General features: G+C 40.4%; 1 protein-coding gene and 1 long non-coding RNA gene across 13 annotated transcripts in view; one reads left to right on the top strand and one right to left on the bottom strand.

The window, feature by feature from the left end:
- NOSTRIN (nitric oxide synthase trafficking) overlaps positions 1 to 17,182 on the bottom strand; it is a 64,856-nt gene that overhangs the window by 41,425 nt on the left and 6,249 nt on the right. For 4 of the 12 annotated variants that reach the window (XM_059928033.1, XM_059928035.1, XM_059928037.1 and 1 more), the window contains 3 exons: positions 16,094 to 16,290; positions 8,682 to 8,843; positions 7,013 to 7,098 (listed from right to left, as the gene is read on the bottom strand). In XM_059928033.1, coding sequence (XP_059784016.1) covers positions 7,013 to 7,098; positions 8,682 to 8,795 — 200 coding nt within the window. In that variant the 5' untranslated portion in view covers positions 8,796 to 8,843; positions 16,094 to 16,290. The other 8 variants (XM_059928040.1, XM_059928039.1, XM_059928032.1 and 5 more) reach the window with 6 other exon arrangements.
- On the top strand, positions 906 to 15,290 carry LOC132368988 (uncharacterized). The gene is made up of 4 exons (XR_009504202.1): positions 906 to 1,088; positions 1,903 to 2,022; positions 12,513 to 12,871; positions 13,966 to 15,290. It is a non-coding gene; the product is annotated as an uncharacterized LOC132368988 (long non-coding RNA).

Below are 17,182 nucleotides of genomic sequence, written 5' to 3'. Positions count from 1 at the left end.
CACATGCAAAAGAAGTGAAGAAAGGCAGAGCTAATCTCAAACTGAGACGTGGAATTTTTTCCCCTCATTAAAATAATCAGAAAAGAGTTTATAAGAACATTGAGCTTAATGTTCTAGCCCTACAGCTACTACACCTAATAGGAGTTGAGATTCTCTCTCCAAGCAATTGTCTTGGCACATGTGAAATTGATGATGTATATTTCTTTGGATGGGTAACTCAATCTCAGAATATTCCGGTGAGTCTTAAAGATCCTTAACCAGGGAAATGGCATGCACTGACTTTTAATCCATTTATATTCTAATTTCCTCTCAGCATGTGGAGGCAGGTCAATAAATTTTCATTAGTAATATGAAGACCAACCAATAAGTCAAAGACTAACATTTGTCTTAGATTTGAAAATAAATTATATTTATATTTTTGAAAGAAAGGAGAGATAGAAAATATCAGGTTCAATATTTTAGACAGACCACAAATTAAACTCTAAGACCATAAGTGACCAGGTAATAAATTTTAGAGTACCGTGCTCTAAGAAAATTAAGACGATAAAAAGTGATAAAAAACGAACACTGTAGCTGGCCCCTGTGTCTGTGAGGAATTAATTAAAATTGAACTAAGGCTCTCTCAAGCTTGAAAACAGCAGGTGACTGAGCCCTCCCTTTACTGTGAATTAAGAAGAAATTTTAGTAATCTGAAAATCTTTGCAGTTTCACACCCCGGTCTCTGCCCTCCTACTTTCTATCAGCAACAGCTTCTTGGGGCCTGGTATGCTGACATTTTCCACCCAAGCTTTATCAGTTTGCCTTTTGAAAGAGTCACAAGCTCATACAAATAGCCTGTGTTTAAAAGTTAGTTATTAACAATTTGAAAGACATTTTTACACAGCAGCTCTGTTTCTCGAGCGGTTAGGTTCTCTGGCTAGCCCACAACGCCCACTTCGTCATTACTCATTGCCGTAATTCTGGCTCCTGACAACAGTATAAAAAAGGAGAAATGGGAGAATGAGACCGGGAGGTCGCCCTGTCTTGGGCCGGTCTGGGAGTCCCACTGAGTCACTGCTCACTTCTGGCCCAGGGAAGGCACAGCTAAGGTAGGTCTAGCATTTCAGATCCTCTGTGTCTGTTAATTCCTGAACTGAGTGAGTCTATGTGGGGTGGGAGGGAGTGTTGTCATGGGGGAAGTCAGGTAACATGGACAAGAAGAGCGGCTTTTTAAACTTTTTAGCTGGAAAACAAAATTTTATACAGCATCCCACCATATCATATAGATAGTATGTTCTGAATAGGTGGGAACAGGAGTGACAAGAGCTCTGAGCCCTGCCCATTTAATTTCCTCCTACCCCCTGAAGTGGCCCTTGAGAGCTCCCCACAGACCGCTGTGCTACCAGGTTTGAAAGCCACTGAGCTTGATGACCGCTGGTGTCCCTTCCCATAGAAAACCCTCTGTGAAGGGAGATGGACCAGGACCCCGAGTGTGTTGGGACTCCCACAGCAGTGCCCCGAAGTGCCTGCCCACTCGGAAGATGCCCTTACAACAAGCCTGGGTAGAGCTGGGTAGAAATCAAAATGTGTCACCTTCTCCATACCCCTATCTGTATATCAGGGGTAGATGAGAGTATTCGCATACTGCACTGGGTTCTGAGAATTTAAGTAAAAGAGAGCAAGGATCAGACACATCTAACGCAGTGCCTGATCTATAGACGGTACTGGATAAATGGTCTCTTCTGTGATTTTATTATTCTTTTCTGGCTTTTGTTCAAAATAACATTCTATACATGATGTAAGTAAATTTCTTTGACACACTCATTTATTGCTCCTTGTAAAGAGCCTAACTTAAACTTCTTAAAAGTTATGAGTGCCTGAAGGCACAGAGTCACTCATACACGAATGCATTCATTCCCTCAGTGAACATCTATTGAATGCCGGCTCTGTGCCAGTCACGTGGGATACAAAGACCCTCAAGGAGTGGAGGAGACAGACAAGTCAACAGAAAGTAACAGTGTAGGCAGCAGAGCGATAGCAGAGGTAAGCACTGGTTCTGTACATCTCTGAGGAGTACTCTTTTGACACTGGGGACTGGAGTCTTGACTTGAAGGCCCACCAGGGTGGGATGACTGAATCTTGAAGAATGCATTGAGTGGAGGCTGGCAATGCAGGTGAAGAAGTGTCTACCGGGCAGTGGATACAGCAGATACAAATGCCGGGACCCATGGAGGCAGGTGGGAGGGATGGCAGGGAGTCATGGGGGGTGATTGCAAGTGGTTCTGTAAGCAGTGACTGTAGGTAAGATGGAGAGATGTGGGGTCATGCAGAGATGGAGAGAGACAAGCTGGATAGGAAGGCAGGGCCCAGATCTCAAATTTCCTTTTATGAAATACTACGAAGGCTGAATTTTATACTAAAGGTCATGGGAGTCTTTGAAGGGTCTTAAACAGGGTCCTGGCCACAGAGTAGAAGATGTATTAGATGCTCCCTAGTTGAGGCAACTTGCTTGGACTAGAAAAAGGAGATCCTCTGAAGGGACGCAGCTCTGAGCCCATGTACCAGACTCGAGGGTTGAGAGTGGATTAGATGTCTGCCTTCACTCTGCCCCTCAGCCAGGTGATTTTGTGCAGTGTACAAACTGCACAGCTGCAAGGCAGTACCCAGGCAGGAGGACGGGTTGAGAGTTCTGTCAGAACAATGGCAGAGGCCATGAAATGAAAAGAAAGCTATAGGAATAAGAGGTGTTTGGAAGAGAGAAATATACAGACTTGGTCATGAGTTGAGACAGAAGAAGGGGTCATGGGTGGCTCCGAGGTACTGGGTTTGATTGGGTGGGCAGAGGTACCAGTAATCATGGTTAAAAATCCAGAAGGAGTACCAGCTTTCGGGAAAAGCCGATCAACTCTGTTTTGGATAGGCTGCCTTTGTGGTTTCATGGAACATCCAGCTGGAAATGTCCAATAGACTGTTGGATATATGGTTTGAAGTATGGATAAGACATACTGCCTAGTAATGGACATATGGGAGCCATCAATATGCAAAAAAAGAGCTGGAGTTATGGGAATTAGGATCACTCAGGCTATGGGTAGACTAGAAAAGGTAAGAATTTATCAAAGATTTCATTTTAATCATTTATCTTTCGCTGACAGCATCTGCAATGAATTGTAGATGGGTTAATGACCACTACACTTCCTTCTTTGTTTTTTTCTTTTCTTTTCTTCTATTTTTTAATTAAAAAAATTTTTTATGTCCGGAGTTGTGGTACTTGCCGTTTGAAAACCTGACCTTAAGTTTCCTTAGAGAGAAAAAATTGACTTTCCCCATCAAAGCCTGTTTAAACCTTAGCTGTGAGGGTGCAGGGAACCAAACACTTAAATAGTTTCTGGAAATGTGCCTTTGTCTTTTTGAATCTGATTTGTGATTGTGTTGAAATGAACCTGATGACTTTGGCATTAGGCATCTTAGGAGGTGCTGTGTGTTTCTGGCTAAATCTGAGTTACTACTATAAAAAAAGAAACTGGAGAAACTAATTGGAAAAAAGAAGCTAAGCAATACCATGAATTGCAGAATTTCCAGGCAAAATGGTGTTTCAATACCAACACTTTTCTATCACCACCAATTAGAACAAATGCAAGAAGGCAGCTGAGATTGGAAATAAAACATTATCTGGCCTCGAAGCCTGATTGGGATGCAGTCCCTTGTAGCCACAAGCTAATACAGAAGTGTTAGCAGAACCACATTCCAATGGATTCTTAAGCAAGGTGTCTGGAATTGTTAATATACAACAATAGTAAAGACCCTGTTCTAATAATGTAGATGTAATAATAAGAAAATAAACCCTTAACTATCTTTCATTTATTTATTCATTCAATCTACAAGGATTTACTGAATGCATTTTATGTGGCAGGTATCCTTAAGCCCCATATGCCCCCTCACTAAATCTTTCATTATATTGGCCACTGGATTTGCCTTCATGATTTTCTACGTCACAAACCTCAGTGGAAATGCCTGCTATATATATTCCAAGAGTACTCTTTTACTTGTATGATGGAGTTTCTCATTAGTTGTCTATTGTCTAAGTAATATGATAGTTTCTTTTCAAGAGTACTAGCTTTCTAGGCATTTTTCTAATACAAGGGAAAGGTATCATTGATTCATATGTAATAAGCCCATCTATTTAAGAGGAAAATAAGCCCAGTGCTCATGTCCAGATAACTGGTGGGAAACAGCTTTTTATCTTTCGTGTATCTGGGGAGCTAATTGCTGATTTCGCAGAATAGGGTCAGTGAAGGCAAGTGTAATACCAGCTATGTTGTGGCCATTCATCATTTTGATATGGTAATTATGTTCTCAAAGCTCAAACACTTCATTGGAAGAGGTAGTGACATCAGAATCACTCCCCATGGGAAAGAAATGACCCAGTCCTGGCAAAGGAGGTGGCCTCAGCAAAGGCCAGCTGACACATAGGAATACAGCTGGAAAAATCACAGTGTGCCACATATTCATAGATTAGTAGGGAGTTTGTGTCCATCAGAAAACAGTTCTCCCGAAACACCTAACTCTTTTAGTGTGGATGACATCCTTCAGGTTAACTGCATGATCAAACAGCTAAACAGAGGGAGGAGAGCTTCAAGCTCAAGTGTGAGGAGATATTGCCAAATGCACATTTATCAGGAATAAACATAAAGCAATTCACACAAGGCATCTTGGTTAAGGGGAAATGATTTAATTGTAAAAGGTTAGCTTTATACATTGTTCATGAAAGCATCTATTGTATAAACAACCTAATATCCAGAATAATTTTTTTGGTCTAGGTAAACGATTAGATCCCCTTTTTGTATTTATGCTATGCAGTTTTTATCCCAGAGATATGCATGTAATTTTGCTAGCCAGTAGTATTCTTTAGATTTTCAAATTCTAAATTCTGCTCTATGAGGAGGTAAAACCATGAAGGGAGATATCTTTAGCTACCCAAGTGTTTCTCCTTCATTGGAGCTTGTTTGCCATTCTGTTCTGGAACGTGTGGATGGAGAGTTTTGCATGTGAATAGGTCCAGGGCAGATGGTAACCTGCGGAAGCAACTTCAAGAGAGACACAAGTAAGAAATGAAGGTTCTGATTGTATATAAAGTAGGTGTAGGTATGTCTGTGGCAAGGCGGAGATACAGAGTTACCTACACAAGGGAAAAACAATAGGGCCATTTTGGAAAAGTAATTCCCCCAAATTTATTCAGTCATTTGTTGAGTCTGTTTACCAGGCATTATTTATCACCTGGCTTCCATCTTCACAGCTCTCTACCAGGCATTAGTTTTGAACTTGGAGACACCAAATAATCAAGGCCCAGCTGACTGCAACCCAGGCCACTTGTATGGCTACTCTGTGTATAGATTCTTCTTGATCTGCAGGAGGGAGATGCTTTCTAATTTAGGTAATAGGTTGAACTTGTATAATAGTTAACTGGTTTTATTTTAAATAATTTCCTTTGAGATGGGTAAAAATATTTTCTTACAGAAAAAATTCCCTCCCAGATTGGTCCTCCCTCTTCTTTTCATAGAATTAAAGCAACTTGGCTATTAAGATAGAAATAACTTACTAAAAATTTTTTTCTTTTTGACTCCATTTGACAAACCTGGTTGTTCTTTATAAAAGCACATTTGGGGACTAATAAGAACCTGCTGTATAAAAAAATAAATAAAATAAAATTCAAACATTAAAAAAAAAAAAAGCACATTTGGGGACTTCCCTGGTGGTCCAGCAGTTAAGACTCCACACTCCCAATGCAGGGGGCCCGAGTTCGATCCCTGGTCAGGGAACTAGATCTCGCATGCCACAGCTAAAGATCCCGCATGATGCAACGAAGATCTCACACCGGGCAGTGAAGATGCCGCGTGCCTGCAACTAAGACCCGGCGCAGATAAATAAATAAATAAATAAATAAATAAATAAATAAATAAATATTAAAACAAAAAACAAAAAACAAAAGGTAATCCAAATTCTTTATAAGCATTCGTTAAATAAATATAATTAAAAAAAAAAAAAGCACATCTGAACTCTCCTGTATCTTTCCCTGGCCTCATTCATCAGTCCTGATAAAGTTAATGTTCTCCCTTGCTCTTAACCTACTAATACAGAATGCAATCAACTCAGGCATCTTTGTTCTTATGGTACACATGCAATATTTTAAATTTGAAATGGGTTCCCTTGAAAGAATAAACAATCTTTTCTGAAGGTCTCTTTGGAGTTGTTTATTACAGAGCTGTCTGGACATAGGGAAATGGCCTAAGCACCCTTTATGGCCCCATTCAGTCCTCGTGGACTCTAATTTTAAGCAGGAATTTTTGTAACTTTCTTAACTGAGTTCAGTGTGTTCATTTCACCACAGTGAACAGCTTTACACATGATCGTATCTAGTATTAGGAGAAGATGATACTGTTGGGGATATATGTATATGTATAGCTGATTCACTCTGTTATAAAGCAGAAACTAACACACCATTGTAAAGCAATTATACTCCAATAATGAAGTTAAAAAAAAAAAGGAAATAAAAAAAAAAGAGAGAAGATGATACTGAAAACAGTGACTTTTCATTCATCCACGCATTCATTCAACAGACACTTACTGAAGAAGTCAAAAGGCCGGACTCTAAGAGCTCAGCATACAAAGAAGAATAAGATGCAGCCACTACCCTTGCTAGGGAGACAGAAATGTAAACGAATAATTGCCATCCGTGTGAGGAGCACACTAATGGTAGTACACATCGGTACAATGGTGGGCCCCAGGAGAGCGTAATAATCAGGAGGGACTTGACTGAGCCTTCCCAAGCAGAATTACTTCCTGTTGTTTCCTGATTTTTATGGCGCCCCAATGATAAATGTGCAATAACAGAGAATCACTCTTCAAACCAATTTCTCAAGTACCAAAATATAACACTGTGTTCTGGAAAGTAGGACAGCTGTAATCACTCCTCCACTTATATCGCTTGCTGCAACTAAAGAGGAAGAAGTGCTTCGTGCAAACATGCATTTTGTACCTTTGCTGAAGAATGGATGTGATCTGCTTGCAGAAATCTTCTCCATTTTGAGAAAACTCCTTTAGGTTCTTGTATACTTTATTATACTGAAAAAGATGCAAAGAGGGATTATGAGCACTTCCAAAGACTGAACTCCTATCAATTCAGAATGCTGCTGTAATGATGACTGTCGTTGTAAATGATCATGCAGCTACAGAATGCACACCTTTTGGGTGAGTTCTTAAAATAAAGATGAAGTCTCTTCTGCATGGATGTGAAAGATCCTGGAGAACTTTTCAAAAATAAAGCTGGTCTACCTGTCTCTTCTTAAGCCAAATGCAAACAATTCAACAGTGGGGTGCATTTGGATTCCTGTCACCCCTATTATTCCCAGGAAGGCTAAAAGTACATTCTGAAATACACTGCATATTCCCCGCAAATTCCAAAATACTATCCCTGGACCTCATGACAAACCCTGAACCATTAAAGTGAGTACTTCTTGGCTGAGATAGAAAACGTAAGTGAATAATTTGGTAATAAAATTTCTCCTAGGCCCCTCTATGTCTCATTTAACTCTAGTAATAAGAATGCTATAATTATGAGTTGAACATTTTGGTTGAACCAAACCTTATAAATTTATCTATATAAGAATTTAGCCTGTAGACACAAAAATTCCAGTCAAAAGATTTTGTCATGTGACTTAGAACTCCACAATGTTATTCTGAAAATTGTATTGGTGAGACTAGACATTGATGACAATAGATTTTAAGTGCCCAGATGGAGAGGGCAACTGTCAATTCATTTTGCTGCTTCCCTGACACAGAGTGGGTGAGTAAGGTGATCCAAGTCTCAAACACACTGTCTCAACGTTTCCATCTGGGAGATGCGATAGCCCATCACATTTTTCAAAATAAGACTGTACACAAGAGGACGCAAATTCTGTGTAGACTGAGTGCCGTGTGGTGGCTCTTTGTTCATACAATGAGCCAGCCTCTTCCAGCCCTCAAATGTCTCGGGCATGCTGCTGGTCACTTGTTGAGAAGGGGAAAGGGAAGGAAACTCACACTTCCTGAGTACCTACTATGGGGCAGGCGTGTTCCCATTATATGAATCCTCAGAGCTGAGGCAACCTTTCAGCTATAGCACCTGGAGTAAGCAGCTAGCAGAGTAGCAAAGAGGACACAGGACACAGAGGTAGAAAGACCTAAAGAAATGACCTAAGCCAGGTCCCTACCTTCAGGGGTGGAACCAACCAATACCTAGGATGTAGAAACATAATCCTATAGATACCAAATCTTTTTCTCTTTATGCAGTAGTTTAACTTTCCCCTGAATTTAACACAGAAAGCCATGGCAGGATTTGGTAGACACACAATAGGAGTAAACAGCTTCATTGAAACTGCCTGGGACACAAAAACAACTGTGAGAGGGCAAAGCTCTTTAGAAGGACATTGTTAACTCTTAAAGCAAGGTTTGCAAAAATTTGGTGCCTATAGGCACCTGGATGAGGGAGGAGCAGGATGGGGGCAGTGAACTGGAGAGACAGCTGCCACAACAACTCTGGACCATGGACCAGCTTTTTTTGTGCAAAAAAGCTGAAATGAGGATTGGTATCTGAAACATAATTTTTAAAATTTTGCAGCAAACAATTCACAAAATTTTAAACTCTTTGCCAAGCAAGCAAAACATACCTGTAGTGCAATCCAAGTGTAGCCTCCGTCATGAAGAAATGATTCTCCTCTGAGGCATGAGAGTAAAATCACTATTGGGCAACCAAGCTTTCTCATTTTTATTTCCACAAACATAAGTTGTCATCTATGAATGATGTGATACTTTCAGGCCTCCTTCCTCCCCTTACAAGTACAATGGAAGAGTTTGGTAAGCATTTTTAAATTGTTTAGCTTTTTTGTTTATTCCTTTGTTACCTAAACACTTTCACTAAATTGTCCCTTAAGGCTTTTATTTTCTTCCCATAACACCAAATAACATCCAATAAAACATACCTAGGTATCATGAGAAGAAAACAGAGACATGTTTAGCAGGCACATGCCCCTGGAATAAAGTCATTTCTCAGCCCCTCTCACCCTTAGGTGTAGTAGCCATGTGACTAAATGCTTCCCAAAGAGGTATGGGTGAAAGTTTTGTGTTGGGTTTTAGTGAAAGTTCCTTCCTCCTTTTTCCTGAAACCTGGACTTAAAATGACAGCTGATGCCGTAAGGTGATCTTGAGGATGGATGCCACATGCTAAGATCTTAGATCAGAAAGTGAGAAAGAGCCTGGGTCCCTGATGCCCTGGGGGCCACCGCAGAAGCCCCCAACTTTCTACTTTTGGACTTATTTTATTTATGAGAGAAATATAACAGTAGGCTTTTTTAAAAGCCACTTTTATTTTGGGTTTTCTAAATAATGCAGCTAAACATAGTTCTAACTCATACACAGTCTTTTAACTTTTTATTTTAAATTATGAAACATTTTTATGTTTTATAAATAATAATGATACAAACAATAATTAGGATACACATTATATTCTCACTACCTAAGTTACAGAGATATTGACACTTTGCTTCTGCTCTTTTTAAATAACAATTTTTCCTTTTAATAATTTCTTTGACTATTCTTGCACATTTATTCTTCCATATCAACATTTATCTAATTACAATTTTTAAAGTCCCTGTTGAGATCCTAAGTGGAATCGCATTACATCTATATATCTCAATTTGAGGAAATTAACTTTTTTATGGTATTTAGACTTCCCACCCAAGGGCAGAGTAAGTCTTTTCATTTGTTCAAATCTTATTTCATGTTCAATAAAATTTTATGGTTTTCTTTATAGGTCCTGTAGCATTCTTATTTACTTAGAAATATCTCACAGTATTACACACTATTAAGCTATTTTTTAAAATAGTGTCTTACTTGTTTCTCTCTCCAGCTTACACCAAAACAGAAACAAAGACCCAACAAAAATATCAGGGGGCCATGTGCAGGGGAGAAAGATTTGGATGCATGCTTGCAAAGTGAATTTTTCTGTTCTCAAACTCTGTAAGGCTGGGGCTGGGAGAAGACAAAGCAGAGAGTTGGATGGAAGGATGCCTTCCGAGCAGCAGAGAGAAGAAACTCCCATCAGGAAAACTAGGAGGGGAGGGAAGGGACTCTGAGATGAGCTGTCTTAGGACGTGGACCCCCATCAGCCCACCATCACCAGAAGAGGCGATTTGCATCCGATAGTCCTGGGGAAAGAATGGGGTGCCTCAGACACCATGTATGAGGATGGGGACAGGAAGGGGAAACCTTGCCCCTAACCAAAGTGGAAATGAGCAGAACCAGTTGAGAATTTTTCCCTGTCCTGGGGCTGCAGGGGCTACTGCATTTCCCAAACTTATCAAGCCATCAAAACTCTCCAAGACACATTTTTAAAATACTATCTCCACAGGACTAGTTCTAGGAAGCCAGGAAGCCCGGAAAGTTTATAAACCAATGATTCAAAACTCGATTGCTTTTAGAGGAGAGTGGGTGAGCTTTGGCAGTATGGAGACCGCCTGTCTTTCCCTAAGGCACTCAGATGCAACTTTTTTAAGCAAGAATCTGCTCAAACCAAGCACATCTTATGGCATCAGTTGCCCCTGGGGCTCCCAGTTTTGGATTTGGGAAGGATTTTCCTGTCATTTAATAGGCTAGTACTTCCTAATTTTTTTCACATCATGGTATACATGGAAAATGATATTTGTACTGGAACAATGTGGTAAATGGACAAAGTTGTTCAAGGTAGAGGCAACTGGCCCATGAGCTCAGCCCTCCAGCTACACCCCACCTGTAACTCATCCCCCAGATCCCTGGGCACTTGTGTGCCCAGGTACACACAAGTCAGGAAGTTCTTCAATACATTATGTTGTTGTTAACTCAATGATCATAAGAATGGGATGTTCTGCTTATTACAGCAATGGGGAGAATCTTTATCGTTGACTCTACATATAATGTACTGGACACTCCACGACAAACCCTGATCCAGACTGAGATAAAGGTGACATCAATAAATTAAAGAGTGACTAAGAATAGTTCCTTTATTTCAGCATAACCCCTTTTTTAGATTCAATGATTCTGTACCTTTCATCTTGTACCATGTACTCAGACTTGAAGACAAAAGCTGTCTTGCAAAAGCAGACTTGCATAAACATCAAAGCAGACCCCAGAGACCATCTCATCCAGTGTGTGTGTGTGTGTGTGTGTGTGTGTGTGTGTGTGTGTATGTTTCATCAGAAAATCTTAGAACTTATCTGCTTTGAGGGGATGAAGTCTCTTGACCTTGGCTTTGGCTCTCCTTCTCCTCTCCCATCTTTCTTCCCCACCCCACTCTCACCCAGCACAGGGGTCTCTGAAGGGTTTCCATGGAGCACAGTTTGGAAACCACTAAAGTCCAATCCTCTTATTTTATAGTTAAGGCTGAAACAGCAAAAGATAACCTCATTAGTTAGAGACAGAACTGTGATTAGAAATGTTAAGTGAGCAAATCAACTAGAGAATCTATTAGAAATAAATATATTTATAAATAGCTAATCAGTATAATCACACTAAGTGTACTCAGAGTGGTATTACCCTTCAGTATTATGATCAGTGCAGATCGCTCCCCAATGTCATCAACCAGCACAGAAGGCTTTGCTCTACTCAGAGTCATGGAAGATGAATTTTTCCTGTTTTTTTCCCACCTATTGAGCTTTTGAATACCCCACCCCCTACCAAATATTCATTCCAGGAAAGAACCTACTGTTGATCTTACATCTCCATTTGAATTTATATTAACATGCTGCTTTTCCCTAAGGTCATTAATTACTAGGAAAGAACGACATGTTTTTTTTTTCCCCTGATAAAGGGATTGCAGGCTGGTGGAGAAATATGTGGGATCTTTCTGAGAACCTAAAAATCCCTTCAGGTAGATAACTAATGTACACAGACATGTCCCATTCTGCCATTAAGAAAGTGCTTCTGCCCAGCACTTATAAGCAAATTCTGTTGGATAAATATTATCGTTACGAAAAAGTTAGTAACCTAGGCAATTGGCACGTGAAATGATTAGATGTCTTGTGAACAACAAAAAATTCACTTTATCAACCTTGGCCTAGCTGCTCTTTCTGACTTTCCATGATTTGAATGATTAAGAAGGTTAAATTCAATTACTCTAGAAAAAAATCCATTTTCACTCTAGGTGCAAGTATGAAAAGTTTGTTTTTTTTTTTTTTTTTTTTTTTTGGTGGGCGGAGGATAATGATGATCCTCATAGTGTTAAACAAACCATGATGTTCTACTTAAATTTAATCACATAAGCTTTTGTTGGATGCCTTTCACATGCCAGGCACTGTGCTACTGATTTCATGTGGCGTAATATCTCTAAGTACTGCTTTTGTAAACTAAGAAATTGTATTTATTAGGCACCTGGGGAATATTTAGAATCTCCACGGCAGGCTGTCACAGATTGTGAGATACATTAAAGAACACAGCCTACTTCATCCTCTTCTCCTCTTACTTTACAGATGAGGAAACAGAGGCCCACAAAATGTGAAACGGCACATCCCACATCTCACTGATGCACACTGCGGATGCTGTGGGCCGACATCCACGCCAGACCCAAGCTGCCTCCTTATCTCTGCAGTGTCCCAGCACCCCTCAGGAGCCATGGACCATTGCCCCAGCATCTTTTATATTAGTGCCAGTTAATATCTTCTGACCCAGGCTGAGCCACGGAGATGGGATGCTCAGGTTGGCGTCTGAAGCAGGCTGAAGGAGCAGCCCCACACTACTGTTTCAACAGCTGATGAAGTTAAGAGAAGAGGCTGACTATGGGGACCCAGGGAAGCCTGCTTCGACAGGTCCCTACCTGGATACTGAAGGAGTGAGTAAAAGCAAAACCTTGGTTAGAGTTAATTATTTGCCCTTGATTTCTATGGCGTTGTTTCTTAGGAAGGTGCTATTTTTTTTTTTTTTAAATGATTAGATTATTTCATTTGGAGATAATCTGATCCTGTTTCCTTGCACATGGATTTGTAAATGATTTCCTTTGGCATATTTTGAGGATTAGAAACTAAGCTCACAGGCATTAAGGCATCAAGGCCCAGAGCCAATTCTTCTCTTTTGCAAAAAGAGAACTTTTAAAAATCTCCTTCAAATAAGCTCTGACTTTCTCAAGATTAGTTAAAAGTCCTACACAGCATTCAAGCAATCTGTGTGCTACCCTGGTGACTGATAATTTGTGCATAGACACTAACCCAGCTCTTTGAGGTAGAATGGCCCAGCTATCAGGTTATCTTGCTCATTGGAGCATGACCTAAAAGAAGAGGTTGTTAAATTTTTTTCTGGAGTCTGGTGAGACCTATTTTACTCAGAAAAATATTTTCAAATGCATAAAACAAACTAACAGGATTATAAAGGAAACTAATTATATTGATATATGTTTTATAAAATATAATTTTAAATCATATATTATATGCTTTTTAATTAACATACTAAATAATGAGTCTTAAGAATTACCCAATTTTCTAAGTCACACTGAGTGTGAGTAAACAGTATTTCTAGATATCTGTAAACAAATGTAATGTTATATAAAAATATAAGTGATTTTTATTAGTTACAAAGTCACAGACACTGCAGTTGTACTAGGGCTTGCTGCTTATGTTCAAAATTGGCGGAAATTCTAAATTGCAGTTAGAAACTAACACAAATAAATAGGTCATGCTTTTCCCATTGAAGGTCACACAAACCACTGTTTCCATATGTGGATCCACTGGGGTAGACCAAGTTAAGAACTGTAGCTAAACTAAGGGCTTATGAATTAGTTGTGTTCCGTGTAACCCTAGAGACTCATGAAATGGAATATTTTGCAGAAAGTTAAAGCTTTGCGTTCTTTTTGGTCTCTTCATGAAACTACCTGTTTCATGAAGCATTCTTTAGCAGTCCACTCCCTTGTTTTATTCTGTTGCCAAACTGCAGCCTCGTCTTCACACAGCCTTGTGGCCCAAGCGCAAACTAGGACCGCACCGGGAAATCAACTTGAACACTTGCTGAAGATGAAACAATTGCAAATAAATAAAGATTCTGTGACTTCAGAGGATTCAGAAACCCTGGCTGAAGGAATATCCTCCCGCTCTCGACTACGTTTGGTGGCAGTGGGCCCAGAAAGATGACTTTCAAGTTTGGAGACAAGGACAGGAGTCCTTGGGGCAATAGTTCAGCATAGGGAAAAGGACTCCACATGTCAGGGAGGGAGTATTAAGCTGACATAGAGATATGGTGATGGGTTGTCTTGGGAGCTGCTCAAAGGAAATATTTCTCCTAGTTCCAGGTCTGAAGTCAGCCTTAGAAAGGGATATTAGGCTTTTGGTTTTTAGTTTCTGTTTTTGTTTTAACTTATCCTGGCTTCAGTTTTCCTCTCCACTATCTCACTCTTCCCTTGGTCTTAATTTCTTCTTTGGTGACCGTTGGTGACAAGGTTTTGCTTCCACTTATCCCATCCCCGTCCCACTCACCCACCCTATACAAAAACATTATCGCTAACCTATCAGGAGAAAGGAGAGGAGTCAACATTTTAGTAAGGGAGCAAATGCAAGGAGTGAAAAATAAACAACAAATACATAAACGAGAAAAGACTTTTTGAAAAGTTATCTGTTAGCTTACCAAGAGAGACAAGATTGGGGTGGAGGAAATCAAAGGGAGGAGTTTTCGCCCTTAAAATCTGTATACAACCATATTGTTGGAACTTCTTTTTGCCTTAGACACATGTTACTATTGTGTTCTTTTTGGGTTTTTTTTTTATGATTTTTAAAAATATTTATTTATTTGTTTATTTTGGTTGCACCAGGTCTTAGTTGCGGCGGGCAGACTTTTTTTTTTTTTTTTTTACAAGAGTTAAACAAACTGACACCAAGCATTGTAAGTGGGTGACCACAACAAAAGCAACAATGATTGCAATTACCAAACACGAAACACACTCATACTGTGTCATAATATTGACATTCAGTCCAGTAGTCCTCCACTGTAACAGCTCCTTTACTTTGCAGTGAAAGTTGATTTGTATATTTTTTGCCGCTGAGACTATTGTGTTTTTAAAAAGTAAAAGTAGGCAGAGCCTGCTACTACGCTGTCATTATTAATATCACTAGCCACCATGACTTTATCTCATTTAGCTCGTCTGATTCCTGAACTCATTCCATGGGATGGTGGATACAGTTTCATCTTTGCTAAGCCTGTGCTTTCCACATCCACTGAATAAACACAAACGAAACCAATAATTCTCTGTTGATCTTTTTCTTTGTGGTTTTATTGCAGCCCCTGTTTATCTGCTTCTCCACCTTTTTTTGTTTGTTTTTAATAAAATACTTGAAGGATGAATGCAACCCCTTGCTTCTGATGTCACCAGTTTTAGTTTTTTGGCACCATTTCTTGGGATAAAACACTGACAATCTTTGATTACTTTATTTCCTCCCCCCTCCACCCTTTATTTTAATTGCTCCTCATTTCCTAAATTACATCTCTGCTCTTGCAGCTAACGACCTCACAATTTGACCAACCTTCTATTTTTGGTACCACTCCCAGGATTGAAACAAACACGTTGGTAAACATGTCCGAGGACCACCGCAGGGCGGACAGAGTGCGGAGTCTGTACTTCCTCCCTCGGGCCTTGCAGTTCTGGGCTCTAAATGATATGGGAAAATACGCAAAACCCTTGCATCCTGACTTCATTCCCAGAGCCCCAAACTGGCTGCAGATATTCTGTGCATTTGTGTGTCTACAGTACGCACGATATTGGCACCACTGGCATAGATTTGAAGAATGTTTCCCAAACAGCCACCATCTGCATGTAAATATAATGCTACATACACTCAAAGTTTTTTCAAGAATATGAGAATAAAAGATGACAATTACCTGCCCTGTCATTTGCTAGAAAGAGTTCTGTTTTAAACTGAACCAAAGAAAAACCACAGAATTTTGTACCAGTGCCAATATCTAAACATGTCTGGCTTCTGAGCGTCCCAAATTTCTTAAGTTCAAATCCATTAATACATAAATCTACTCCTCAGCCGCCCTCTCACACACAGGCAAACCACACTGAGCTACTCACCGAACAATCTGTCAGTGGGTCCCTCATGGTGAAATGTTTGCTTCAGTCCTTTTACCTATGCTCCGGCATTCAGGATGCTGCACCAAAAGTTGGGTGTGTCCTGGACTTCCGGGATTCAAAGGGCCTAGAGTACGTCAGTCCTTGTCAAACACCCCAAGGAGGAAGTCCCAGCCCTGGACTTTAATCCCGTTTGTTTTCTGAAAAAGCAAAGAATGGCTCTGGGTCAAGAGAGCTGGAGTGAGAGAGTGAGAATGACTCCTGTAAATACTTAGGGGTCAGAATACTGTGTCCTGAACTGTGTGGCCTTGAAAGAAAGCCCAGAGGTTATAAAGCGTTCCTGGTAATTCAGTCACTCAGGGCTGAGAGTAGAGGGATTCTCTCAGCTTGCCATATTCACCTTGTTTTTTATTTTCTGTATTTTCAGTTGCTGTGACACACTGGGGTCTTTTGGGTTGGGGAGGAGGGACTGCACCTTCCAGGGTTAGCTAATTCCTAGAGATAGTAGACAGCTAGCTTATAAGCATGGCTTTGATATGCAATCCAACCATCCAGAGCTCAGGCCCCCAATCACCTCCCTTATCTACCTCTCACACACCAAGCCAAAAGTCCCCCTGCCCCAAATCACCCCAGGGCCAAGGTACCAAACAATTAAGACCACCCCTATATAACCATGACTATAGTGGAAAATGTCCAGAAAAAGCTACCAGGGAGCAGGCATGCATTAACTACCTCGAGGGGCCTAACACAACACAACCCTCACTACTGTCCCAAGAGGACCAAGAAGCTAAGCTATCAAGTCAAGGAGGATTTTTCTATGTTCAACCTCATTTTAAAAAATCACTCAAAAGGATAAACAGAACCAGAAATCAGCCATCAGCAACTTATTTTTTATCGCTTCCTCTGCACCTGTGGCCCAGGGGTCAATCCTGAGATTTCCAGCTAATGGCCTGTTGCCTTGTGACAGCTGGTCTGTGGGCAGCTTTGCTCTGACTGGCAGACAGGTCCCCAGCCCAGAAGGAGCTCCATCCACACAGGCCAGGGGAACACTCCAGAGCTGCCCAGGTGACTCTGACTCCACCCATTTGCCCT

The sequence above is a fragment of the Balaenoptera ricei genome, chromosome 7, assembly GCF_028023285.1.
Source record: "Balaenoptera ricei isolate mBalRic1 chromosome 7, mBalRic1.hap2, whole genome shotgun sequence".
Classification (NCBI taxonomy): domain Eukaryota; kingdom Metazoa; phylum Chordata; class Mammalia; order Artiodactyla; family Balaenopteridae; genus Balaenoptera; species Balaenoptera ricei.
This window is presented reverse-complemented; position numbering and strand designations above follow the sequence as displayed.